This window comes from Pogoniulus pusillus, chromosome 16, assembly GCF_015220805.1.
Source record: "Pogoniulus pusillus isolate bPogPus1 chromosome 16, bPogPus1.pri, whole genome shotgun sequence".
In the NCBI taxonomy this organism is placed as follows: domain Eukaryota; kingdom Metazoa; phylum Chordata; class Aves; order Piciformes; family Lybiidae; genus Pogoniulus; species Pogoniulus pusillus.
The window spans coordinates 1,579,001-1,605,310 of record NC_087279.1 but is presented as its reverse complement, the minus strand read 5'-3'; the positions used below and the strand labels follow the sequence as shown (position 1 = coordinate 1,605,310).

The 26,310-nt window shown below is 53.9% G+C and overlaps 1 protein-coding gene across 13 annotated transcripts in view; it reads left to right on the top strand.

Annotated features, from left to right (window-relative positions):
• Positions 1 to 26,310, top strand: part of ITPR1 (inositol 1,4,5-trisphosphate receptor type 1) — a 227,895-nt gene that overhangs the window by 82,367 nt on the left and 119,218 nt on the right. For all 13 annotated transcript variants that reach the window (XM_064156160.1, XM_064156162.1, XM_064156157.1 and 10 more), the window contains exons 12-29: positions 875 to 1,029; positions 2,065 to 2,164; positions 3,405 to 3,565; positions 4,282 to 4,423; positions 5,252 to 5,410; positions 6,197 to 6,369; positions 6,623 to 6,742; positions 8,757 to 8,951; positions 11,375 to 11,626; positions 14,124 to 14,265; positions 15,630 to 15,783; positions 16,371 to 16,558; positions 18,428 to 18,566; positions 20,282 to 20,336; positions 21,976 to 22,141; positions 22,608 to 22,778; positions 23,771 to 23,836; positions 24,791 to 24,928. In XM_064156160.1, the coding sequence (XP_064012230.1) occupies positions 875 to 1,029; positions 2,065 to 2,164; positions 3,405 to 3,565; positions 4,282 to 4,423; positions 5,252 to 5,410; positions 6,197 to 6,369; positions 6,623 to 6,742; positions 8,757 to 8,951; positions 11,375 to 11,626; positions 14,124 to 14,265; positions 15,630 to 15,783; positions 16,371 to 16,558; positions 18,428 to 18,566; positions 20,282 to 20,336; positions 21,976 to 22,141; positions 22,608 to 22,778; positions 23,771 to 23,836; positions 24,791 to 24,928 (2,676 nt within the window). The remainder of the gene's footprint in view (positions 1 to 874; positions 1,030 to 2,064; positions 2,165 to 3,404; positions 3,566 to 4,281; positions 4,424 to 5,251; positions 5,411 to 6,196; positions 6,370 to 6,622; positions 6,743 to 8,756; positions 8,952 to 11,374; positions 11,627 to 14,123; positions 14,266 to 15,629; positions 15,784 to 16,370; positions 16,559 to 18,427; positions 18,567 to 20,281; positions 20,337 to 21,975; positions 22,142 to 22,607; positions 22,779 to 23,770; positions 23,837 to 24,790; positions 24,929 to 26,310) is intronic.

Sequence of the window (26,310 nt, the reverse complement as noted above, 5' to 3'; positions counted from 1 at the left end):
CCGTGATCACAGAGAAGCTGAATTGGTTGCAGAGTGCCAGCTGGGATTTAGATGTGTGTGTGTAGGGAGCTGCCTCCTGTGCTGTGTCAGACTGCAGCTTCTTTATTGACTGGTGGTAACTGGGAGCTCCCTTGGAAAGGTTTGAAGGAAAGCTCCTTTTTCCCAGTTTGTCATTGTCTTTTTCCTACCTTCTTGCCCTTTTTGTCTGAAAGTTGCAGGGTTTATCCAGTTCATGTTAGTTTCTGTGCTGGAGGAGGTTGGCACCTTGGACATCGAGCTCCTTGTGCTGCCACAGCCTCTGTAGCACATCCTTGTGTTTGACCCCATCGTAACTGTGTGTAGCATGAAGAAGACATTCAACCTGTTGGTGTTTCATGTGTGACTGCTGGATGTGAGCCCCATTTTTGCTGTTGCTGGAGCTGAGGATTTCCAGCAAGGTTGCTGGTGTGTTGTGGAGCTGGTGCTTGTATCTGCAGAACTGTTGTGTGGAAGTGAGAGCTGCAATATGGTGAAGACAACTCAAAAGGCAGCAGTGGCAGGGGTGGGGACCTTAGCAGATGGGGGCAATCTGACAGTAGCCAGGGTTCCCCTGGCAGGGGATGGAGTCTGAAATGCAAACAGAACTTGTGGTGCAGAGTTGATTTGGTTCGTGGGCCAGAGGTACTCAATAGATCTTAACAGCAGAGAGAGCAAAGAAATGGTTGGCAAGAGCAGCTACACACCAGTTGTGCTGGTGTCCTGAAGCCCACTTGTCTCTACTGGTGCTTGGAGTGCTTCAGCCATGCCTGTAAAGGACAGGACACATCTGCTTAATGCTAGGCAGGTGGGTCTGGAGAGTTTGGCCTGACTGTGTGTGGTGGGACTCCTTCCACAGCTGGACCCTGAGCAGGATGCCTCCAGAAGAGGCTTGCACAGTCCTCAGGAGAAGATGGCTTACTCTCTGGTGTCTGTGCCTGAAGGCAACGACATCTCCTCCATCTTTGAGCTGGACCCTACCACCCTGCGAGGAGGAGACAGCCTCGTCCCCAGGTACAGCCTGAGCAGCTGCCAGAGCTGCCTGTCTGCTCTGGACTGCAGGCCTTGGGGGGTGGTGATGACTTTTGTCTGTCTCCCATTGCTTTAGCTTTTGGAATGAAGGCTTATCCTCACATTAGCATAGAAACACTAAGCAAGTGCCTGAGACTTCACTTGTGAGTACTTCACTGTGGAGGTAGAGGTGACAGAGCATCAGTTTCCATCTGGGAAAACTTGGATCAAGTCACTTCCTTGCCAGTGAGCAAACTGAGACTAAAAGCCTCTTCTGTCCTCTGGGCTGCCATGGCTGTGTGGGGAGAAGAGGTCGTACTGCAGCTGAGAGACTGTTTCTTATCCTGGCCAAAGATCATAGGAACACAAAGGTGTTGAGGTTGGAAAAGACCTTTTGAGATCATCAAATCCAACCACTCACAGCTCATAATCCCACCAGTGCTGCTCAGTCACAACCACTAAATCACCTCCCTCAGCACCACATCCGCACATGCCCTGAGCACATCCAGGGGTGGTGACTCCAACACCTCCCTGGGCAGCCTGGGCCAGTGCCTGAGAACCCTTTCTGGGAAATGTTTGTTCTCCTAACGTGCAACCTGAACTTCCCTTGGCACAGCTTGAGGTTGTCTCCTCTTGTCCTGTCTCCTCCTCTTTAGGAGAAGAGACCAACCCCCCTGTGCCTCCAGCCTCCTCTGAGGTAGTTTTGGATAGTGCTGAGGTCTCCCCTCAGCATTTTCTTCTGAAGACTAAACAACCTCAGTTCCCTCAGCTGTGGCAGGTGGACATGTGAGAATTTAAGGCTGTGCAGCAGCTGAGTGAATGCCACACAGGCAGTGGCTTGGTCCTGTGCTGCAGCAGAACCAATTCTGTTATGGAAGAGGAATTCTAAGATGGATTTATAGAATGAGCCAAGGCAGCACTTTGGCCTGTTCTGTTCTGCAGCATGGATTAAGATGATACTTTTCTTGCTCCTGCCACCATCTTGCAGTGTGAAGATTTCCTGTGCCTCATGCTCTGCAACTCTTGCCTTTCTTTCAGGAACTCTTATGTCAGACTCAGACACCTTTGCACTAACACCTGGGTTCACAGCACCAACATCCCTATTGATAAAGAGGAGGAGAAACCTGTGATGCTGAAAGTAAGTCCTACTACTTAGTGTGAGCACAGCATAGAATGGTAGGATTTGGAAGGGACCTCTAGAGATGGAGTCCAACTCCTCCCTTTCCAAGCAAGATCACCCAGAGCAGGTCACACAGGAACACATCCAGGTGGGACTTGAAAGTTTCCAGACAAGGAGACTTTGCAGCCTCTCTGGCAGCCTGTTCCAGAGCACCAGCACCTTCACACCAGAGGATTTTCTCCTCATTTCAAGGTGGAACTTCTTGTGTTCCTTGTCCTGACCCTGGGCACTACTGAAAGAGCCTTCGCCCTTCATCTCGACACCCACCCCTCAGATGTTTGGAGACACTGATCAGATGCCCTCTCAACCTTCTCTTCTCCAGACTAAAGACCCCAGGGCTCTCAGGCTTTCTGGACAGCAGAGAGGTTCCAGTCCTCCATCCTCCTAGCTCTGTATTGGACTGTCCAGCAGATCCCTGTCTCTCTTGAAGTGGGGAGCCCAAAACTGGGCACAGTATTGCAGGTGTGGTCTCACCAGGGCAGAGCAGAGGGACAGGAGAACCTCCCTAGGCCTTTGCTTGCTGTGTCTTTCACAGACCTGGTTTTGGTAGAGGTTCCAGTCCCTGGAGACAGCTGGGTTTGCCCAGCAGCAGCAGTGTCACAGTGACCATTCCCCTCTGAAGCCCAGGTTGTCCTGGGAGCTCACTTCCTGTGCTGTTGGGCTTCTACTGTACCACAGGCAGAGAGTCACAGAATCCTTTTGGTTTGAAGAGACCTGATCAAAAGATCATCCAGTCCAACACTAAAGCCAACACTGCCAGGCTGCCACTAAGCCATGTCCCTCACCACATCTACACTGCTGTTCAGTCCCTCCGGGGATGAGGTCTCTGCTGCTGCCCTGGGCAGCCTGTCCCAGGGTTGGACAGCCCTTTTGGAGAAGGAATTGTTCCTCGTGTCCAGCTGAAACCTCCCTTGGTGCAACTCGAGGCCACGTCCTGTTGCCCTGTCAGTCACCACGAGGGGGACTGCATTTCCACTGTCGACAGCAGCATTTTGCAGTCCCACCTGATGTCTCTTTGGCTTCAGGAACAGCTTTGAGCTTGCACAGTGTGCTGCTGTCCCCAAAGCTTGGCTCCAGTAGCCTGCTGCTGTCCCAAGCAGAGCTTAGCTGTATCTTCTGTGTTACTATCCCAGAGTATCTGAATTGCTGCCTTGTGTTCTGCCTTTTGGCTCGCTGCTAACCCCTCTCTGGGTTTCAGATTGGTACCTCTCCAGTGAAGGAGGACAAAGAAGCTTTTGCCATCGTGCCAGTTTCCCCCGCAGAGGTGCGGGACTTGGATTTTGCCAACGATGCAAGTAAGGTTTTGGGTTCCATTGCTGGCAAGCTGGAGAAGGGAACCATCACCCAGAATGAAAGAAGGTAAGGAGGCAAGGCTTTGGTGGCTGTTTCCTTGACTCACAAGCTGTTTCTTTGCAAGTTTTATCTGGGTTCAGTACCTCCAGAGTCAAGGATTTTGTTTCCTCCTCGGTGAGATTGCAGGAGCAGGAGAAGCTGCTGGGTTTGTGTCCATGGTGGAGGTTCTCAAGCCTCTTCTGCCCAGCCCTCCCTGCTGCTCTCTGAAACTCTCGTGGTGACCTCAGAGCACTAATCCACAGCATACCTTCCTGGATGGGCTTTGCAACTGGAGTGTGGGAATTTATAATCCACCTTGTGAGGGCTGAACATCTGACTGCTCACAAATCCTCTGCCAAGGACCAGCAGAAGTGCTTGGCCGCACAGAAGGAGCCCGGACTTGGTGTCAAACCATGGCTCTGTAGCTTCTCTTTCACCCTGGGAGGGATTCTCACCTGATCTATCTCTTTTTCTGGCCACTGAAAGAACTTGCTGGGCAGAGAGCTGCCCTCAAGTGATGATCTTGTCCTGCTGCTGCTGTGCTTTAGCTGTTGGACAGTAGAGCTGCAGCAGCAGGGAGCATTAGCTCCTCCTTTGAAGTTCTGCAGAGACCTCTGAGCCTCCTCCAGCATCTGAGTCAGCTTTAACTGATCTTCTTTTCACTTAGCATTTTGAAATCCTCACACTGCAGTTGTTCTTTTAACATGTTTTTTGTCTTAACCCCTTCTGGCTCTTTGCTGTAGATCTGTTACCAAGCTGTTGGAGGATTTGGTTTACTTTGTTACTGGTGGAACTAACTCTGGGCAGGACGTGCTCGAAGTGGTGTTTTCTAAACCCAACAGAGAAAGGCAAAAACTGATGAGAGAGCAGAACATTCTAAAGCAGGTAGGATGCATTTTGTTTCTCTAAGCTGCCCGTCAGAACTGTGATCAGAAAAGAGAAATGAATAACAGAATGTGGCCCAATTGTTGGCCCTGAAAGGGCCTTTGGTTTGTAGCATTCAGCAGGCTCTGGTGGAAGGTATCTGCTAGAGGAAATGACAGAACATGGTGCTGAATAAAGATGAGCAACTTCATCTGCTGTCCAGGCTGCTCTGTCACAGAACCCCAGCATGCTGGGATTGGAAGTGACCTCTGGAGGTCATCCAGTCCAAGCCCCTCCTTAAGCAGGGCACCCCCAGCAGCACAGTGCCCAGCTGGGCTTGGCAGCTCTCCACACAAGGAGACTCCGCAGCCTGCTCCAGCCCTCCAGCAGCCTCACAACAAACAACTTTCTCCTCCTGTTCACATGCAACCTCCAGGTTCCAGTTTGTGCTCTTTGCCCCTTGTGCTGTCCTTGGGCACCACTGACAAGGGTCTGGACCCATCCTCTTGTCCTGTACAGCTCCTTTAGCTGTTTCTGAGCATTGTTCAGCTGCCCTCTGGGGCTGCTCTTCTGCAGGCTCTCAGCCTTTGCTGCTCCCAGAGCTGCTCCAGGCCCCTCAGCAGCTTTGCAGCCTCTCCTGAACTCTCTCCAGGAGTTCTCTGTCTCTCTTGAGCTGGGAAGCCCAGAACGAGCCAGTCCTCCAGATGCAGCCTCACTAGTGCAGAGTAACAAACCTGGGAGCTGCAGTGTGGTTGCAGTGTTCTTTCTGGAGATGCAAAGACAAGCAGAGGACTTCCATGCTGCAGGCAGGGCAGGGCAGTGTCTGCTGAGGTTTTTGTCTTGGTGCAGATTTTCAAGCTGCTGCAGGCACCGTTCACGGACAGCGGCGACGGCCCCATGCTGCGCCTGGAGGAGCTGGGGGACCAGCGCCATGCCCCCTTCAGACACATCTGCCGCCTTTGCTACAGGGTGCTGAGGCACTCCCAGCAGGATTACAGGAAGAATCAGGTTGGAAACATGTTTCTAGCTCTCAGCAGCATTGCCAATGCTCCTCTGCTCCCAGCTCAGCCAGAAAAGCTGCAGCTCGGTACTGAAAAGCTGCTCTGCTGTGCTGGCAGTCAGCAAGAGATCTTTGGGTCGTGTTGTTTAGCTCTGGCAGTGCTCCTCTCACTGTGAGAGAGTGATTGGCATTGGAATGGGCTGCCCAGGGAGGTGGTGGCGTCACTGTCCCTGCAGGTGTTCAAGAAAAGAGTGGATGAGGCACTTAGTGCCATGGCTAGGGCTGGGTGCTAGGTTGGGCTGGATGAGCTTGGAGCTCTCTTCCAACCTGGGTGATTCTATGGTTAGTATTAGGGCAAAGGGGAGTTGGGGAAGACAATAGAGTTGCTGGCAGATCAGAGTCAATACTGACTGGTAGCAGGGGTTGGAGGGGACCTCTAGAGATTGCTACAGTCACTGAATGGTTTGGGTTGGAAGGGACCTTAAAGATCATCCAGTTCCAACCCTGCTGCTATGGGCAGGGACACCTCCCACTAGACCAGGTGGCTCAAGGCCTCATCCAACCTGGCCTGGACTGCCTCTGTGGAGGGGGCATCCCCAGCCTCCCTGGGCAGCCTGTGCCAGTGTCTCCCTCCCTGTCAGTTGCTCGTTTTCTCTCAGAGCAGCGACTTGAAGCCAGTTCAGTTGGCTTCTCCGGGTGTTGCTCCTGACTAAGGTCTTGCTGTGTTTGCTTTTGAGCACTGTCTGTCGTTCCTGGGGGTTGATCCCAGTGCTCCTTCCCTCTGCCTTTTGAAGGAATACATAGCAAAGCAGTTTGGCTTCATGCAGAAGCAGATAGGCTACGACGTGTTGGCCGAGGACACCATCACGGCTCTGCTGCACAACAACCGCAAGCTCTTGGAGAAGCACATCACAGCCGCTGAGATTGACACCTTTGTCAGTCTGGTGAGGAAGAACAGGGAGCCCAGGTGAGAGCTGTGTGCTGGAGTCTGATGGCCTTTTACTTCTGAGAGAGGCTTCTGCAGCTTCCATCTCGCTGGGAAGGAGGCACCAAGCCGTTCACTTGGCTTTTGGCGCTCGCCAAGCTTCCCCCTCGGGCAACAGTCTCACTGCAGTGTTTCAGTGGAGTTCTAAGTGTGCTTTTTCTTTCTGAAGTGTAGATGGCTTCAGTCTAAATCTCCTCAGTGACTTGATACCCTTTTGGCTTCTGTTCCCCACCAGGTTTTTGGACTACCTCTCGGATCTCTGCGTTTCCATGAACAAATCCATTCCAGTGACACAGGAGCTGATTTGCAAAGCTGTGCTGAACCCAGCCAACGCAGACATCCTCATAGAAACCAAGTAAGCTCATGCCTTGGAAGCTGCTTTTCCTAGCCTGGGCCTGAGGGAAGGTGGTTCAGAGCTGAGAGCAGTGCTGGCAGGGCTAGAGACAGCAGTGAAGTGTGTGTGCAGTCCTCTTCAAATACACAGTGAACAGGGATTGGTGCCAGCAGACATCTTCATGTGGCTTCCCAGTCCTACAGTCAGGGAACTCTTCCAGCCTGTTCTTCTCTGGTGGAAGTAGACTGACTTTGCAGTAGGGTCCTGTGGGTCAGAAACTGCTCTGGGCTTCAGGCTTTGCTGCATAAGCTGCAATGAGAGCTGCTTGGGTTCACACACACTGAGCTCAGCCTGCAGTGAAGCACAAGGTGGTGCAGCTCTGCTCACCCATTTCTCTCCCTGCAGTTGGGGTTTTGGGCTCCAGCTCTCTCAGCATCGCCTTCCTGTTGCTGAAGCACCATAGCAGGCACCACATCTCAAGGGGTTTCCATGAAGAGGGGTGGAAGAGGGCACAGATAATCCTTATCTAAGTGCTGCAAAGGAGAGGCAGATCTTTGCCAGGTGCTCCTCGAAACAGCAGTGGAGCAGTGTTCCTGCACATGGAGTTCTCTTCACGCAATCCGAGCCTGCAGTGATTGCCACCAGCACTTGAAGTAGCTCCATCACTTTCTTTGCTCTTACCCAGGTGCATTCAGTTTGTCTTTTTTTCAGGTGCATGATCTTTGAAGAGCCAAAAGCTCTCCAAGACATTCTAGTGTCAGTAGCTGATTTGTTTCAAGCTATTTCACCAAATACAGGAATTGTGATCCAGTTGGCATTGGTGGGATACAGAAATCATCCATTTTTAGACACATTTTCAGCCAGATTCTTTCCTGATGTTTAATGATCTCTGAACCAGTTCTGTGAAGATGTTTTTGCAAGTCTTTAACTTCTTTGTTTATCTTCATCAGCTGAATGGAGCTGAAATATTGACTGAGAGGGAGGTTAATAACCTCAACTCAGACTAAGGCTTTGAATAATAAACCCTAAAGGTCTTTCTGTAGCAAACTGCTGCTGCTGAAAGAGTCAAAGGCTCTGATTTTCCTCTTCAAGCTTGAGGAACGAACATGGTGGGGTTTTGAATGGGTGTTGGGTGACAAAAAGAGTTCCTGCTCCATTACCAGGACTGTTGCTCAAACCCAAGCACAACTCCAGGCTGGGTGGGGAGTGGCTGAGAGCAGCCCTGGGGAACAGGCCCTGGGGGTCTGGGCTGATGCAAAGCTCCACAGCAGCCTGCAGGGTGAGTGCAGCCCAGACACAACCCTGTGCTGGGCTGCAGCAAGAGCAGTGTGGGCACAGGGCAAGGGAGGGGATTCTGCCCCTTGGCTCTGCTCTCCTCACACCCCACCTGCAGCCCTGGGGGCAGCTCTGGAGCCCCCAGCACAAGCAGCACATGGAAGTGTTGGAGGCAGTGCAGAGGAGGCCACCAAGATGCTGAGAGGGCTGCAGCAGCTCTGCTCTGAGGACAGGCTGGGAGAGTTGGGGCTGTGCAGCCTGGAGAAGAGAAGGCTTGGAGGAGAGCTTGGAGTGGCCTTGCAGGATGTGCAGGGGGCTCCAGAAGGGCTGGGGAGGGACTAATGACAAGGTCTGGTGATGGCAGGAGAAGGAAGAACGGGTTTGAATTGGCAGAGGGGAGATTGAAAGTGGATGTGAGGAAGAAGTGAGGGTGGTGAGACACTGGCACAGGTTGAGGGTGGTGAGACGCTGGCACAGGTTGAGGGTGGTGAGACACTGGCACAGGTTACCCAGGGAGGTTGTGGAGCACAGAAGCACCCAATGTGATCAAAGATCACATTGGGTGCTTCTGTGCTCCACAACCTCCCTGGAGGTGTTCAAGGCCAGGTTGGATGAGGCCTTGAGCAACCTGTTCTAGTGGGAGGTGTCCCTGCCCTTGGCAGGGGGTTGGAACTGGCTGATCCTTGAGGTCCCTTCCAACCTAAAGCACTCTGTGTGCTGGGCCTTGGCAGTGCACTGTCTGAGCTGCCTTCCCCTGCAGGTTGGTCCTCTCTCGCTTTGAGTTCGAGGAGGTGTCGAGTGGAGAGAACGCGCTGGAGGTTGGAGAGGACGAGGAAGAAGTGTGGCTGTTCTGGAGAGACAGCAACAAGGAGATGCGCAGCAAGAGCATCAGGGAGCTGGCTCAGGATGCCAAGGAAGGGCAGAAGGAGGACCGGGACGTGCTCAGCTACTACAGGTGAACACTGTGGGCAGGGGGTGGCTCAGCAGGGCTGTGTCTGGGGCAGCCTTTGTGGGACAGAGACCAGTGCAGAGCCACAGAGCTGCTGAAGGGAGGGAATGTTCCAGTTTGGGCCAGGAGCATACCCAGTTCTGGAGAGCAAAATCGACTCTTGCCCCTTTTGAGGAGTAAGGGAGGCTGTAGCCAGGTGGGGGTGGGTCTTTTCTCCCAGATAACCAGCAACAGAACAAGGGGACACAGCCTCAGGTTGTGCCAGGGCAGGTTCAAGCTGGATGTTAGGAGGAAGTTGTTGGCAGAGAGAGTGATTGGCATTGGAATGGGCTGCCCAGGGAGGTGGTGGAGTCACCATCCCTGGAGGTGTTCAAGAAAAGCCTGGATGAGGCACTCAGTGCCATGGTCTGGTTGGCTGGGCAGGGCTGGGTGCTAGGTTGGACTGGCTGAGCCTGGAGCTCTCTGCCAACCTGGCTGATGCTATGATTCTAAGGAGGAGGACCCCTCACACTGATGGGAAGCTTTCAGGGAAGCTCTGTTTACAAGAGCTTACATCCACAAGGCAATCAGGTAGAAGTATAAAATCCACTGGACCCAAACTGGCCTTCTAGAATCCTCCAACCCTTCCACCCTCAGTTGGCCAAAGGGTAGACTGAAACTGCCTCCCCTCCCCAGCTGGAACCACAAGGCCTCAGTGGCTCAACTCCCTGCTTGCCATCTGCCCTTTCTCCTCCCTGCCTTCTTATCTTGTTTTGTGGGGGAGAGATCAAGTCAGGCACTATCTTTTAAGCTGTGATACCAGAAAAGGGATAGAATAACAATGCCACAGTGTCCTGGCATGAGCAGGCCCAGACCAGAAAAGGAACAGAATAACAATATCCTGGGACAAGCAGGTCCATCCACCTGGTTTTGTTTAAGGGGGATCTAGGATCCCTCAAATGACCACAGTGGGACACCTCCCTGTGAGACCAGGCTGAGGGAGCTGGAGCTCTTCAGCTGGGAGCAGGGGAGCCTGAGGGCTGCTGATGTGCAGTGTGGGGAGGACAGAGCCAGACCCTGCTCAGGGATGTCCAGTGACAGGACGAGGGGCAGTGGGGGCAAGCTGGAGCAGAGGAGGTGCTATGGGAGCATAAAGGAAAACTTTCTCCCTGTGAGGGTGCTGGAGACCTGGAGCTGCCCTGCAGTTATGCCAGGGGAGGATTAGTTTGGGGCTTAGCAGTTTCTGTGCTGCGTTGGAAGAGGCTGCTCAGGGAGGTGGTGGAGTCCCCACCCCTGGAGGTGTTTGAGAAATGAGCATGTGGCACTTGGGGACATGGCTTGATGGCCACAGTGGTGTTGGGCTGATGGTTGGAGGCTCTCACAGGTCGTTTCCAACCCAACAATCCTGTTCCACAGCACCCCTGTTTCTGCTCAGCTCCCTGCGAAGTGGATGTTGGGGCAGCCCCTGCTGACTGCTCAGGTGGTAGAACACAACTGCACCACGCAAGCGACTCTGCTGTTGGTGTTAACCCAGCCCCTGCCCTTCTCCCTGCCTCCTGAGTCTCTCTCTAAACCTTTTGGGGTCCTGTAGCTCTCAGCAGGGCAAGATGTGAAGCTCTGAGAGGGCCACAAGTCTGATGTGATTAATGTTCAGTGCTCTTTTGGAGGGCTTAAGCTGTGCTCTGAGCAGTCTCTGACACGAAGCAATGTTTCCAGATGACTTGACAAGACACCAAGTTCTTGGCATGGTGTGAGATCAGGTTTCAGCCCAGACCAGATTCCTGTGTCTGGGTTATAGGCTTCTGAGAGTATTTTGATGGCCTGAGATGTGGTGAAGCAGAAAGTCCAACTAGAACTGTTTTTCCTTGTTCATAGCTGGCTTGTTTAGCATTCTGCCTTCCACTGGAATGGTTCTTGCAGAGCACTTCCTCACAGATACAATCCCAGCATGGAGGGGTTGGAAGGGAGCTCTGGGGATCATTCAGCCCAACCCCCTGCCAAAGCAGGGCACCCCCAGCAGCCTGCCCAGCAGCACAGTGCCCAGCTGGCCTTAGCAGCTCTCCACACCAGGACACTCCACAGCCTCTCTGGGCAGCCTGCTCCAGGCCTCCAGCACCCTCACAGCAAACAACTTTCTCCTCCTGCTCACATGGCACCTCCTGGGCTCCAGTCTGTGCCCAGTGCCCCTTGTGCTGTGCCTGGGCAGCACTGAGCAGAGCCTGGCCCCAGCCTCTTGCCCCCCCACAGCTCCTTTCTCTCTTGCTGAGCATTGAGCAACCTGAAGGGGTCTGTGGCTCTTGGAACAGTCGCAGTGCCCTGGGTGGGGGCGCAGCAGGTTGCTGTGGTGAGTGATGCTCAAGCACCTCGCCCGTTGCTCAGGGGGTGCCTCTGGGTGGTTCCCGTGGAAGCTGTTTGCTTGCTCCTGCTGATTCTCTGTTCCTCCCTCCAAGGTACCAGCTCAACCTCTTTGCCAGGATGTGCCTTGACCGGCAGTACTTGGCCATCAACGAGATCTCTGGGCAGCTGGACGTGGACCTCATCCTGCGCTGCATGTCCGACGAGAACCTGCCCTACGACCTGCGGGCGTCCTTCTGCCGCCTGATGCTGCACATGCACGTGGACAGGGACCCCCAGGAGCAGGTGACCCCTGTGAAGTACGCTCGGCTCTGGTCCGAGATACCCTCCGAGATCGCCATCGATGAGTAAGTCAGGCCAACCTCACTGCCTTCAGCCAGGCCAGCTGGGAGGTCCTGCTCCGGGGTTGGTGCAGTCCCAGGCACAGCTCCAGGCTGGGTGGGGAATGGCTGAGAGCAGCCCTGAGGAACAGGCCCTGGGGGTCTGGGCTGATGCAAAGCTCCACAGCAGCCTGCAGGGTGAGTGCAGCCCAGACACAACCCTGTGCTGGCTGCAGCCAGAGCAGTGTGGGCACAGGGCAAGGGAGGGGATTCTGCCCCTTGGCTCTGCTCTCCTCACACCCCACCTGCAGTCCTGGGGGCAGCTCTGGAGCCTCCAGCACAAGCAGCACATGGAAGGGTTGGAGCCAGTGCAGAGGAGGCCACCAAGGTGCTGAGAGGGCTGCAGCAGCTCTGCTCTGAGCACAGGCTGGGAGAGTTGGGGCTGTGCAGCCTGGAGAGGAGAAGGCTTGGAGGAGAGCTTGGAGTGGCCTTGCAGGATGTGCAGGGGGCTCCAGGAGGGCTGGAGAGGGACTAGTGACAAGGTCTGGTGATGGCAGGAGGAGGAGGAATGGGTTTGATGTGGCAGAGGGGAGATTGAAACTGGATGTTAGGAAGAAGCTGTTTGCAGTGAGGGTGGTGAGACACTGGCACAGGTTGCCCAGGGAGGCTGTGGCTGCTCCCTCCCTGGCGGTATTCAAGGCCAGGTTGGATGAGGCCTTGAGCAGCTGAGCCTAGCAGAGAGGTGTCCCTGCTCATAGTAGGGAGGTTGGAGTTAGCTGATCTCTGAGGTCCCTTCCAGCCTCAGCCGTTTTTTTTGTTCTCCTGGTTGCTGGAGAGACCCTTCCTGAGAGCAAAATCATCCTCCTCTTTCCGTGTGGGTTAAGGTGTGAGGTGTCTCCAAACCCCTCAGGGATGACCACAATTTAGGTGATGCAAGAAAGGACCTACCTCTGGGGAGGGGAAGCAGAGGAGGACCAGTTCACTCTTCCTCCTGCCTTATTTGCCCGTGGGGGCAGGTTGGCCATGCAGTAACTCAGTGTTAAAAGCCAGCCCAAGGAAGACACTGAAGCAGTGTGCTGAAGAGGAAGCCACATCCCTTAACTTGCAGTGGTGAAGAGCCTGTTCAGAGCCACAGCTGGGCTAGAGCTGTGATTTCTCCACATTAGGCTTTTATTAACTCTTCATGGTACAAATACTTTATGATTTATAGTACCTGAGCTGTTCAGAGCTCAGTGTTTCCAACTGGAGAACAACAACATTTAAAACTCCTGCTAGAGGTGAGGAGTTTGAGTCCTGTCAGCATTAGCTCCTGGTGCTCAGTAGTGTCTTGGTTTTCCTTCCCTTCTCTCCTGGTGTTCAGTGATATGACAGATTCACAGAGTGGGTTGGGTTGGAAGGGACCTTCAAGATCATCCAGCACCAACCCCCTGCCATAGGCAGGGACACCTCCCACCAGCCCAGCTTGCTCAAGGCCTCATTCAGCCTGGCCTGGAGCACCTCCAGGGAGGTGGCATCCGCAGCCTCCCTGAGCAACCTGTGCCAGTGTCTCCCCACCCTCACTCTCAAGACTTTCTGCTTAGTCTTCAGTCTAAGGCTGCCCTTGTAAAGCTTCAGGCCTCTAATCCTATCACAACAAGCCCATGTCACAAGTCCCTCCCCAGCTCTCCTGTAGCCCCTTCAGCTACTGGCAGGCTGCTCTGAGGTCTGCCTGGAGCCTTCTCCAGGCCCAACAGCCCCTAGCCTCCCAGCCTGTCCCCACAGGGGAGGTTCTCCAGCCTCTGATCATCTTCATGGCCTCCTCTGGACCTTCTCCAGCAGCTCCATGTTCCTGTTATGCTGGGGGCACTGGCATTGGAGGCAGTGCTGCAGGTGGGGTCTCAGCTGAGCAGAGGGGCAGAATCCCCTCCCTGTGCTGCTGCTCTCCCTGCTTTGAATGCAGCCCTCAAACTCTGCTGCTGCACCCAAAAAATCACTCCAGAGCAACAGAGGCTGCAAAGCAAAACACAGTGCTGCAGGTGGGACCTCACGAGAGCAGAGGGGCAGAATCTTCTCTTTGTCCTGCTGCTCTCCCTGCTTTTCAACCTCAAATTGGTATTAAGAGCTCAGGAATGTCTGCTTTAAGTGGGTTTTATTTGGAGGGAAAATAAGACCCCCACTCAGCATCTCCTGGCTGTGAATGTCCTCCTTAATGCTGTCCCCAACCTGTCACTGTTTCCACTAAAGTCCCAAGAGTCTCTTGATGTTCTGGGACTGAAAAAACCCAACAAAATCTCTTTTTTGTTGTTTGTGTTTTCCTCAGATATTTTTAAGCAGTGCAAAATGAGCACATGGGATAAACCAGGCAGAGCCAGGAAAGTCTGGTGTCAGCTTCCTGCTCCCCTCCTGTGGCTAAGTTCCTTGGACAGCCTTTAACTTAGATCTTGAGAACCAGTGAAAGCTTGGGGGTGGGGAGAGGCCTCTGTGTCTGCATGCTGAGTTTGCTGTTCTTTTTGTTGTCTCTTTTTTTATCCCCTCCTCTCTCCAGCTATGATAGCAGTGGAACTTCCAAGGATGAAATTAAGGAGAGATTTGCACAGACAATGGAATTTGTAGAGGAATACTTGAGAGATGTGGTGTGTCAGAGGTTCCCTTTCTCTGACAAAGAGAAAAACAAGCTCACTTTTGAGGTAGTTATCCCATTCTGACTTCATTTCTCTTTTGGTGTGGGTGATGGTTGGCATTTTTTCAGCAGCAGGTTGGCAGGTGATGAGTGAGTGCTGAGCCTCAGCAGGCTCCTCTTGCCTGCTGCAGCCCTTCCTCTTTACACAACCCCACTGAAGTCTGCCAGCTTGCAGTGGCGGTTCTTGAAATGCAGTGAATGGCTCTGAGCTTACATCTGAGGCTTGCAGCAGCCTCATTCAGTTTCTCTGCTCTGTTGTTTTGCAAGGTCAAGCTTTACTGGCCTAAGTCTCAAAGTGAAGGTTCTCTGTGCACAAACAGCTTCTAGGACTTGAAGGATTGCTCACAGAGAGTCCTGTGGACTTACTGACTGTGAAAATAGCCTCTCCAAAGGCAGTGTAGCCAATCCATGCAGCAACATTCCCTAAATAATCACTGGTTTCGTCAGAGGTGGGAGATAGGAGGGATGGGACAGAGAGGTTGTGGCTGTCCCTTCCCTGGAGGTGCTCAAAGCCAGGTTGGATGGGGCCTTGAGCAAGCTGGGCTGATGGGAGGCTGTAGGGAAGGAGGGAGCAAAAGCAAGAAGCAGGGAAGGGAAGGAGGGAGCAAAAGCAAGAAGCAGGGAAGGGAAGGAGGGAGCAAAAGCAAGAAGCAGGGAAGGGAAGGAGGGAGCAAAAGCAAGAAGCAGGGAAGGAAGGAGGGGACAAAAGCCAAGAAGCAGGGAAGGGAAGGAGGGGGCAAAAGCAAGAAGCAGGGAAGGGAAGGAGGGGGCAAAAGCAAGAAGCAGGGAAGGGAAGAAGGGAGCAAACCCAAGAAGCAGGGGAGGGAGAGGAAGGAGGGGGCGAGCATGGCAGGGGCTTGGCACTGCATGAGCTTTAAGGTCCTTTCCAATCCAAACCATTCAATGAGTCTATAGATTGGTCTATTAAAAAAACAACTCAAAATCCCAAAGCATTTGGGGGAATATGCTTCAGTTAAAGAGGCCACGTGAGATATTTGCACTGTGTATGAAATTATGGGGTGTGGGTGCTGAAAGAGTGCACTGAAGCACTTGGCAGCAGTTAGCTTTGGATCTGTGGTGGTTTCTGTGAAGACAAAGCCATGAAAGCATTTCCTCTGGCCTTGACCTATCTTCACTGTGGTGATTTTTGTGGCCACAGGCTTAGCTGCAGCCAGAGATTTACTGCAGGCTCTGCAGTGCTTGTAGGCAGGTGGAGGGCTTGAAGATGTCCAAGTGCTCTGCTCTGCTGGAACTGCAGTGTTCTGCGATAGTGGCTCTCTGGTTTTCTCTCCCTTGTCACTCTCTGAAGACAACTTGGTGACAGCCAAATGCTGTTGGCATTACTCAGGCTTCCTGTTGTTGTTTTGGCAGGTTGTTAACTTAGCCAGAAATCTGATCTACTTTGGTTTCTACAACTTCTGTGACCTGCTCAGGCTAACCAAAATCCTCCTTGCTATATTAGACTGTGTGCACATCACTACCATCTTCCCCATTACCAAGATGGCAAAAGGAGAGGAAAGCAAAGGTAAGGCTGAACATGGACAGAGGATATCCTTTTTTGGTGGCTTCTAGTTCATCTTGAGATGTCATTGTGGGTTTGAAATCATCATCATCTTCCTGTCCATGCCTTGGTGATGGAGCTGAGTATTGCCTGTGCTGGGCAGGGCAGAGGGCAGGGGGTTCTCATAGTGCTGCAGCTGACCCCTATCTGTTTGAGGAGTTCAGGAGCCCACCTGGCCTCCTTTCATGTTGGGAACAGTTTCTCTTGAGGAGTTCAGGAGCCCACCTGGCCTCCTTTCATTTTGGGAACAGTTTCTCTTGAGGAGTTCAGGAGCCCACCTGGTCTCCTTTCATGTTGGGAACAGTTTCTCTTGAGGGGTTCAGGAGCCCACCTGGTCTCCTTTCATGTTGGGAACAGTTTCTCTTGAGGGGTTCAGGAGCCCACCTGGCCTCCTTTCATGTTGGGAACAGTTTCTCTTGAGGAGTTCAGGAGCCCACCTGGTCTCCTTTCATGTTGAGAGTTTCTCTTCATAGGGCGTGCAGGGTCCTTGCCCTGTTAATGCAGCCCCCTTGCACCATTGTAACCTCCCCTGTTTGCCTGCCTCTCTGAAGGGAGCAATGTGATGAGGTCCATCCATGGAGTGGGTGAGCTGATGACCCAGGTGGTGCTCAGAGGTGGTGGGTTCCTGCCCATGACCCCACTTGCTGCTGCTCCTGAGGGGAATGTCAAGCAGAGTGAACCAGAGAAAGAGGACATCCTGGTCATGGACACCAAGCTGAAGATCATTGAAATCCTTCAGGTACTAGCAGCACAAATCAGGTAGCATCTCCTGCTGTCTTGAAGCTTTGACCTGGTGCCATGCTGCTTTTTAATCCACTCCTGCCTGCTGTCTGCCCCTCTGCAACTGGTGAAGCACTGAAAGGTGCTGTTCTGAGGCAGGCAGCCACTCCACTGGCATGTGGCAATCTGATGTCATGACTGAAACCAGCAGAGAATTTGGGGTGGACATCTGCACAGTGCCCACTCATCTGTAAACATCTGACCTGCTCAAGGGGAGAGCTCATAGAATCACAGCACCATGCAGGCTGGCAGAGCCCCTCAGCAGCACCAAGCCCAACCTAGACCCTTACTTTACAAGACTCACCTTAAACCATAGCCCCAAGCACCACATCCAAACCACCCTTAGACACAGCCAGGCAGGAGGACTCCTCCACCTCCCTGGGCAATGTTCCACCTTCCTGTCCCAGCAGCTCCTCTCAGTTTGCAGGGCTACTCAAATGCCCCAAGGAGTTGGGGAGGTACTTGAGGTTCCTCCTGGCAGAGCCCTCAGCCTGTAATGCTTTGTGTGTGCAGCAGCCTTGCTGCCTCTCTGGCTTTTCTCACTCCTAAGTCTTCAGTGCCCAGAGAGAAAAATTGATTCCCTGCTCCACAGGATGACCACACTTAAAGCCCCTTCCCTCCCTCCCTCAGCGTAGGAGTCCTCCTCCTCTTCATGGGCAAGTTCACAGAGGCCAGAATGCTGCTGAAGCCTCGTGGGTGAGAGTGTGTGAAGCAGCAGCAGCTCCATCGTGTTCCTTCCCCCTGCCCCTCGTGGGAGGCTTCTCACATAGCTGGCTCGGAGGTTGTGCCCTTCCCCTCGGCAGCAGATGCAGCAGGCAGGGGAGGCCTGACTCACTTCCTGCCACCCTGCCTAATTTTAGTGGAAGCCACAACTTCTCTCCTGGCCTGGCATGTGCCCTGGGATATTTTAGTGCCAGTGCTCCCCCTGGTACCCTGCTCTGTGAATCTGGCACTGAGCATTTTGCCCTAGATCCGAGAGCTGCAAACGTTCCTGCCGTTGGACTGCCTGCCTTGAGAGAGAGATCCCTGCTCCACCGCAGGCTTCACTGGCATGGCCTCATGGGGCTGGTGCCCATGGTGTGGCAGCAGCCTGGCTCTGGCTCTAGACAGCTCTTGCTCAGCTTCCTTGACCCCAGCACTCAGGGAGTTGGCCCTTCCTTTCTTTTTTTTTTTGCCCCTTCCTTCCCCTCCCTGCTTCTTGTTTTTTGCCCCCTCCTTCCCTTCCCTGCTTCTTGTTTTTTGCCCCCTCCTTCCCTTCCCTGCTTCTTGGTTTTTGTCCCCTCCTTCCCTTCCCTGCTTATTGTTTTTTGCCCCCTCCTTCCCTTCCCTGCTTATTGTTTTTTGCCCCCTCCTTCCCTTCCCTGCTTGTTTTTTGCCCCCTCCTTCCCTTCCCTGCTTGTTTTTTGCCCCCTCCTTCCCTTCCCTGCTTGTTTTTTGCCCCCTCCTTCCCTTCCCTGCTTGTTTTTTGCCCCCTCCTTCCCTTCCCTGCTTGTTTTTGCCCCCTCCTTCCCTTCCTTGCTTCTTGGTTTTTGCCCCCTCCTTCCCTTCCCTGCTTCTTGGTTTTGCCCTTCCCTAGGGCCTACACCAGGCAGTAACAAGGCACCAAATCTCTGCCAAGGTTCCCTCTGCAGTGTTGTGCTCATTGCAATCAGTGGTAAAATCCCTGAATTCGGGGGGGGGGGAGGGGGGGCGGTTTAAGGAGCCATTTGCACTCCCCCAGGCTGCCTCCACATCCTTCCTGTGTTGGTGTCCCACGTTGGCAGCTCTGTGTGATGTGTGCATGGTCCTGGGCAGGTTGTTTCAAGGTTTTTGTCCCTCCTCTCATCAGTTCATTCTGAATGTGAGACTGGACTACAGGATCTCCTGCCTGCTGTGCATATTCAAACACGAGTTTGATGAAAGCAATGCCCAGATGTCAGAGTCACCCACTGGAAGCAGCAGCCAAGAAATGCCAGCTAATGTACCAGGTTAGTGACTGGGCATCACAGACCCACTTGGGTTGGAGGAGGACGTTCAGGTCCTCAAGCCCAGCCCTTACCCCAGCACTGCCAGATCACCACCCAACCCATGGCCCTCATATCACACTCCCAGAGCTTTGAAAAGGGATGGGGACACTGTCACTGTCCTGGGCAGCCTGGGCCAGGCTTTGACAACCCTCAAGTGGAAGAAATTGTTCCTCATGGCCAACCTAAGCCTCCCCTGGCACAACTTGAGGCCATTTGCTCTCAGTCACTTGCTGCTTGGGAGACCAGACCAATCTCCACCTGGCTCCAGCCTCCTTTCAGGGAGCTGTAGAGAGCCAGAAGCTCTCCCCACAGCCTCCTCCAGGCTGAACACCTCCAGTTCCTTCAGCTGCTCCTCACCAGACCTGTCTCTAGCCCCTTCACCAGCTTGGTTGCCCCTTCTCTCTGGACCCATTCCAGCAGAATGAGTTTGTGTGGGCTGCAGAAGACTCTTTAATCTTAGAGGTTAATTGGCTGAATGCTTTGGATGCTCACTTTGGCACATGAATGGTTCTGCTGAAGGAGAGTACCCTGCTAGCAGTGGCAGTGATGGGGTAGGCAGCATTGCCATGTTCCCCAGGCAAAAGCCAGGGCTTAGTTGTACTCTCTCCTACCTTGTTCCATCTGGTAAGTGTGACCTGAGATGCAGGCTCTAGGGAGAACCTGTGGCTGGAAGCCCTCTGCTGTGAGGCCAGGCTGAGAGAGTTGGAGTTGCTGAGAGATGCCTCAGTTGCAGATGTCCCTGCTGACTGCAGGGAGGCTGGGCTGGAGGACCTTTAGAGGTCCCTTCTGGCCCAAAACACTCCACAATGTCCTCTGTGCTCTGTTTTCAACCTTAATCTTTTCTACTCATGTTTGAGTGAAGGAAGAGGCTCCCCAAAGTCATCTGCTTCACTTCAGCTCTTCTCTTTATTCTGGTCTCCCTCCCCACCAAATGTCTTTCTGCAAAGGTAAGGTAGGAAGGCACCCAGGGGTGTCTGTGTCCAAGTGTGGGGGCATGCAAGGAAGCTGTGAGCAGCTTGGCCTGTCCACTGCTCTTCACTGAGAGCAAGCTGGGGGGATGGGCTGCTGGCAAAGGTTGCTTTGTGTTCTGTACCCTTAGCAGGCTGCTGCAGCGTCCCCTGCTGCAATCTGAAGGCAGGGGAGAGAGGACTAAGCCTGGCAACCCAGGCAGCCCCCAATAGAACAAGGGGACACAGTCTCAAGTTGTGCCAGGGGAGGTCTAGGCTGGATGTTAGGAGGAAGTTCTTGCCAGGGAGAGTGATTGGCATTGGAATGGGCTGCCCAGGGAGGTGGTGGAGTCACCATCCCTGGAGGTGTTCAAGCAAAGCCTGGATGAGGCACTTAGTGCCATGGTCTGATTGACTGGCTAGGGCTGGGGGATAAGTTGGACTGGCTGAGCTTGGAGGTCTCTTCCAACCTGGGTGATTCTGTGATGATGACTCTATGATGGCTGTTGCTGGGATGGTCGTGCAGCTGAATTTGTGAGCTGAGAACAGGTTGCTTTGTGTTCTGTGCCCTTAGCAGGCTGCTCCAGTGAGCTCTCAGCATTCCTTTCAGCTTGGTCTGCCCCTCTTGCTTACCCTCACATCATCACTTGCTGTTTAAGGTGATTTTAGGCTGTGGAAGCCTCTCTGGTGCAGCTCTGACGTGGTGTTTCTGTCTGATTGCTCTCTCAGGAGCCCTGGACTTTGAACATATCGAGGAGCAAGCCGAGGGGATCTTTGGTGGAAGGAAAGTACCTCTTCACTGGTAGTGTTCCAAGTAGTAGCCACAGATAAGGGACACTCGGGGGCCCTTCAGCCAGAAAGATCTTCATGGGAGGGCTGCACTTGTGTGGGTGAAAGCCAAGTTGGAGGCTCAGTGCATGTGAGCTGAATGCTGCAGTGAACTCCCGGGTGGGGAGGATTGTGTAGGCAAGGAGTGGGACTTGGGCAGATGTATATTTAGCCATCCTTCCTTTGCCTAATGCAGCATTAAGCTGCAGGCAAGTGACAGAGCAGAGCAAGCTGCACCTTCCACACCTGCTGCCTGCCAGAGCAGCTCCCAAACCACAGCGAGGCAGTGACAGGCCCCAGGTGCTGCAGCTCCTTCAGCTGCTCAGAGCCACAGCTCTTTGCTGTAGGCTTAACAGAAGGGAGGTCCTGAATGGAGGCAGGAGAGGAGAGAGACTCAGCTAAGGGCCACAACGTTCTCTGTGGCCTCAGTCGGAAAGGGACGAGGGCCCCGGGGGGAGGGGAGGGGCAAAGAGACTAAGGCCCCGAGGGGAGAGGAAGGGGAAGGAGGTGAAGGCCCCGAGAGGAGAGGAAGGGGAAGGAGGTGAAGGCCCCGAGGGGAGGGGAAGGGGAAGGAGGTGAAGGCCAAGAGGGGAGGGGAAGGGGAAAGAGATGAAGGCCAAGAGGGGAGGGGAAGGGGAAGGAGGCGAAGGCCCCGAGGGGAGAGGAAGGGGAAGGAGGTGAAGGCCAAGAGGGGAGGGGAAGGGGAAGGAGGCAAAGGCCCCGAGGGGAGAGGAAGGGGAAGGAGGTGAAGGCCAAGAGGGGAGAGGAAGGGGAAGGAGGCTCAGGCCCCAAGGGGAGAGGAAGGGGAAGGAGGCGAAGGCCCCGAGGGGATGGGAAGGAGGTGAAGGCCAAGAGGGGAGGGGAAGGGGAAGGAGGCGAAGGCCAAGAGGGGAGGGGAAGTGGAAGGAGGCGAAGGCTAAGAGGGGAGGGGAAGGGGAAGGAGGTGCAGGCCAAGGGGGAGGGGAAGGGGAAGGAGGCTCAGGCCCCGAGGCGGGAGGCAGAGGAGGGCTTCAGTGCTTGGCACAAGCACCACACGCTGGGGGTTAGTGTGGTGAGTAGTGAGGAAGGTCAGCACCAGGACAAGATCTTTTCAGTGCTGGTGAGGCTGATGCAGGGACAAAGAGTCCGGCCTGGCTTGACCCCCGAGGTGTCTGTTGGGTAACATAAGCAGAGTGAGCTGCCGGAGCAGCATCCCTGTCACAGTGCTCCAGAGGTCCCTGGAGCAGCATCCCTGTCACAGTGCTCCAGAGGTCCCTGGAGCAGCATCCCTGTCACAGTGCTCCAGAGGTCCCTGGAGCAGCATCCCTGTCACAGTGCTCCAGAGGTCCCTGGAGCAGCATCCCTGTCACAGTGCTCCAGAGGTCCCTGGAGCAGCATCCCTGTCACAGTGCTCCAGAGGTCCCTGGAGCAGCATCCCTGTCACAGTGCTCCAGAGGTCCCTGGAGCAGCATCCCTGTCACAGTGCTCCAGAGGTCCCTGCTGCTCTGAGGAGGGCACCTGAACCGCTGAGAGCCACTGAGAAGGTTTCCTGCCAGGACTGCAGAAGGTGCTGGGAGGGGCAGTCTGACGCTGGGCGCCTCCTGCTGTGTTTGCAGCGAGGAGAACACCCCTCTGGACCTGGATGACCACGGCGGCAGGACCTTCCTCAGGGTGCTGCTGCACCTGACCATGCACGACTACCCGCCGCTGGTGTCCGGGGCGCTGCAGCTGCTCTTCCGCCACTTCAGCCAGCGGCAAGAAGTCCTCCAGGCTTTTAAGCAGGTATGGCTGTGTGTTGGAACCCTGCAGTAGGAGGGCTTAGAAGGGACCAGCTTGTCTAACCCCACTGCTGAAGCAGGCAGGCCTAGGTCAAGTCACGCAGGAACAACTCCAGGTGGGTTTTGAATGTCTCCACACCAGGACACTCCACAGCCTCTCTGGGCAGCCTGCTCCAGGCCTCCAGCACCCTCACAACAAACAGCTTTCTCCTCCTGCTCACATGCAACCTCCTGGGCTCCAGTCTGTGCCCAGTGCCCCTTGTGCTGTGCCTGGGCAGCACTGAGCAGAGCCTGGCCCCAGTCTCTTGCCCCCCACAGCTCCTCTGTCTCTTGCTGAGCATTGCTCAGCTGCCCTCTGGGGCTGCTCTGCTGCAGGCATGGCAGCCTCTGGAGCATTATTCCTCCTCTGAATGTCTGCACTGCAGCTAAACCAAATCCTCTCTGCAACTGATGGATTGCATTCCTGTCAGGTTCAACTGCTTGTTACCAGCCAAGATGTTGACAACTACAAGCAGATAAAACAAGATCTGGACCAGCTGAGGTCTATTGTGGAGAAATCAGAACTTTGGGTGTACAAAGGCCAAGGTCCTGATGAGGCCATGGATGGAGTGCAAGGTGAAAATGAACACAAGAAGAAAGAGGTAATTTGGCTGTGTCTGCACAGATTTGCTGGCTGATAGTTAGAGAATGGGTTGGAAGGGAGCTGAAAGCTCATCCAGTTCCAACTTCCCTGCTGTGGGCAGGGACACCTCCCTCCAGCCCAGGTTGCTCAAGGCCTCGTCTGACCTAGCCCTGAGCACCTCCAGGGAGTGGACATCGACAACCTCCTTGAGCAGCCTGTGCCAGTGTCTGCAGGGCAGAGCTGTGAGCTGCTCAGGTAACGTTTTGACTCGTGGCACTAGGATTAGCTGGCAGAGCAGAAGGCTGCTTTGTGTGTTCCAAATGCACACCTGCCTCAGAACTAATTCAGCACATTTTCCTGCTGTGTAAATTGCAAGCAAATAGAGAAAACTGGGTGAGGAAGTGGAAGACATGGTCCCTGGGTAGGAATGGGTTTGTTTGAAAGTAAATAAGATTAATTTCATGGAAAGGTGTGGGTTGGAAGAGACCTCCAAAGGTCATCCAGTCCCAACCCCCTCTGCAGTCAGCAGGGACATCCTCCACGAGGTTAAGTTGCCCAAAGCCCTGTCAGACCTCTCCTTGAATATCTCCAGGGATGGGGCCTCAGCTACCTCCCTGTGGAACCTGTTGCAGTGTTCCAGCACCCTTGTTGCTTTCCTTGAGTGCAGTGCTGTGAGACATCTCTGTCTGTACAGTGACAGCCTAATCATAGCAGAGAGGGAGAGAAAGCAGTTTTAGAAGTGGAGAGAATTGATTGCAGACAGCATGTGGCAAGCAAAGGGAAGGACAGGGCCTTGCTGTCACTTAAACCATCCCACCTTCACCCTGCCTTGTGTCAGAGGGGTCAGTGTGGCTTGACAGGCTAATCTGATGTTTCTCCTCAGTGTCAGCCATGTGAGGCATGCCACTGCTTCCCAGGAAGGCAGCAGGCACTACCCCAGAATGCTCATTTTAGCCTTCATGCTGTCAGCTGCTAATAAAGTGATTTTCTTCATGTTTTTTTTCTGCCCAGGAAGGTCACAGCAAGTCCCAGAAGCCTGAGAGCACAAGCAGCTACAACTACCGTGTCGTGAAAGAGGTAAAACTTATGCTTTCTCCTGCTGGTGACATGCAAGAGGGCAGTAGCATAGCTCTGCAGAGCTGCAGCCAGAGGGAGGCGCCCAGGAAAGTCTGAGTCACTCTTCCATTGTGGAAAGTATTTGCTGAGTAATAGCACATCCCAACTTGAATGGGAAGCCAGGAATAGACTCAGCAGCCTGTGGATTCTTCCCCTCGGAGTGGGGTAGTGAGGGAGGTGAGGTTTTGCTGCTGTTTCAATGGTAACACAACATTGTTGAAGCCTGCAAAGGAAGCAGGCCAAGTGGAGAAGCTGTTTCATTTACTCTGAACTTGAGGGCCTTGCTCTCAGCACCACCATGCTCTGAGGGTTACATTGCAAAAAAATCTGAGAGCACAGAATTGGTTGGCAAAGCCCCCTCAGACCATCGAGTCCAACCATCAGCCCAGCACCACCATGGCCCCTGGTGCCACAGCTGCACCTTTCTTGAGCACCTCTAGGGCTGGGGACTCCACCACCTCCCTGGGTAACCTATTCCAGACAGCAGCCAAGGAGTGTGTGTTGGCACTGGTGTGGGGTGAGCTGGTGGGCTTCATACCCTGGGGCCTAATGCTGGCTTCACTTGGTACTTGTCATAGTATCATAGAGCTCTTGAGGTTAGAAGAGGCCTTTGAGATCATCAAGTCCAACCACTGGCCTAGAGCTCAGAATCTCACCAATGCCACTACACCATGTCCCTCAGCACCACATCTGGGCAGCTTTTGAACATCTCCAGGGATGGTGACTCCACCACTTGTTCCTGCTTACAGACCCTCTGATCCATGCAGGTGGAGTTTGCACTTTTGCTGCCTTCTGGGAGCCTCCTGGCATGATCAAAAATGAGCCCCAGAGCTGCAGCTCTGCTCTCTGGGAGCCTCCTGGCGTGCTCAGGGATGAACCCCAGAGCTGCAGCTCTAAACCAAGTCTCTCCTGCAGATCCTGCTGCGGCTCAGCAAGCTGTGTGTGCAGGAAAGTGCCACGGTCAGGAAGAGCAGGAAGCAGCAGCAGAGACTCCTGAGGAACATGGGAGCTCATGCCGTGGTGCTGGAGCTGCTGCAGATCCCTTACGAAAAGGTTGGATTGCTCTCTGGCTGTCATCTTGCTTCCTGCCCCCTGCACAGGCTTTAGTAGCTCTTCTGATTTGTCCTGGGCCTTCTGCCTCTCTGTTTGGTTCCCAGAGGTAATTTTCTTCAGCCTGAGAGTCTGTCAGATGCCCACACTTGAAAAACAATGGGAAGCTTGGCAGAGAACCCCCCAGCATGGTGGGGCTGGGAAGCTCTGGAGGTCATCCAGTCCAACCTACCTGCTAAAGCAGGGCACCCACAGCAGCTAGCCCAGGATCCTGATGCCCAGCTGGGGTTGGAGTCTCTCCAGAGAAGGAGACTCTTGTCTAAGCTTTGTCTGTTGGAAACCTTTAAGTAGAGTTCTGCACTACTTCCTAGAGACATTTGTCCTTCAGAGCTCAGAGTAAGACCAAGGCTCAAGCTCCACCTTTCCAGGGGAGCTGTGTGCTGCCTTGAAGCTGTGGCAGTGTAACCAAGACTCATTATTGCTAGGAGGCAGCTGTAGAACAGCCCTCCTGGGAACACTGAAGGTTCAGAGGGTGCCTGACAATCCCCTGAGGGATTTATCAGCAGGTCTGCCCACTTGTTAGACACAGACCCCTGCAGCTGGGGAGACCCAGATTGCCCCTTAGCAGTGAATAAACACCAACTGGCTCTGCAGCTGAGCTCTGCTGTTTCTAATTAGCCCCACCAGGGTGCTGGGGAAGGTCAGTGCAGTAGCTTGAAGCACACTTGGGGTTGCTCTGGGGTTTGAGCTTGCACAGCACCACTTTGTGCTGATGAAGCACACCCTGAGGTCGTTGTGTTGGCCCCCATCAGTCATCAGTGGCAGGTACTTAGCACAGGGGAGGGAACTCTTCACCTTCTGCCTGTCACTCTGCTGTCCACAGGTTTCTGAGACCCAGCAATTCCAGGCAGTGGCTTTAATTGGTGTTGAGCTGAGTCTCCTGCTCTCTTGCTTCATATTTTGCTTTGAAAAAGCCTAGCAATCAAAACTGCCCTCCAGCACCTTTTTGTCACCTTTCTGTCCCTTGGCTGTGGATAGGCATTGGCCAGGCAAGCTGGAAGGTTCTTCACCTTTGGAAACAGATGAAGCCCCTTAAAAGTAAAAGCAGACCTCTCATTTTCCAACCTGCATTTCCTGCCCTGGCTGCTGGTAATTCCACACTGATGTCAGTCTGCTGAGCCGTGCCTGGAAGCGTGCAGGCAGTGTATGGATTCCAGTAAATACCAGCTGGGTTGAACTGGTGCAGTAAGAACTTTCCATCTCTTTGGGCCCTGACCTGCCTTTCTGTCACTACTGAAATGCATTCCATGGAACGTGGCTCTTTCCCTTGCATTCCCAAGGTGCTGATGTGTGTGGTTTGGCCGAGGCAGGGAGTGTGTTTAGCA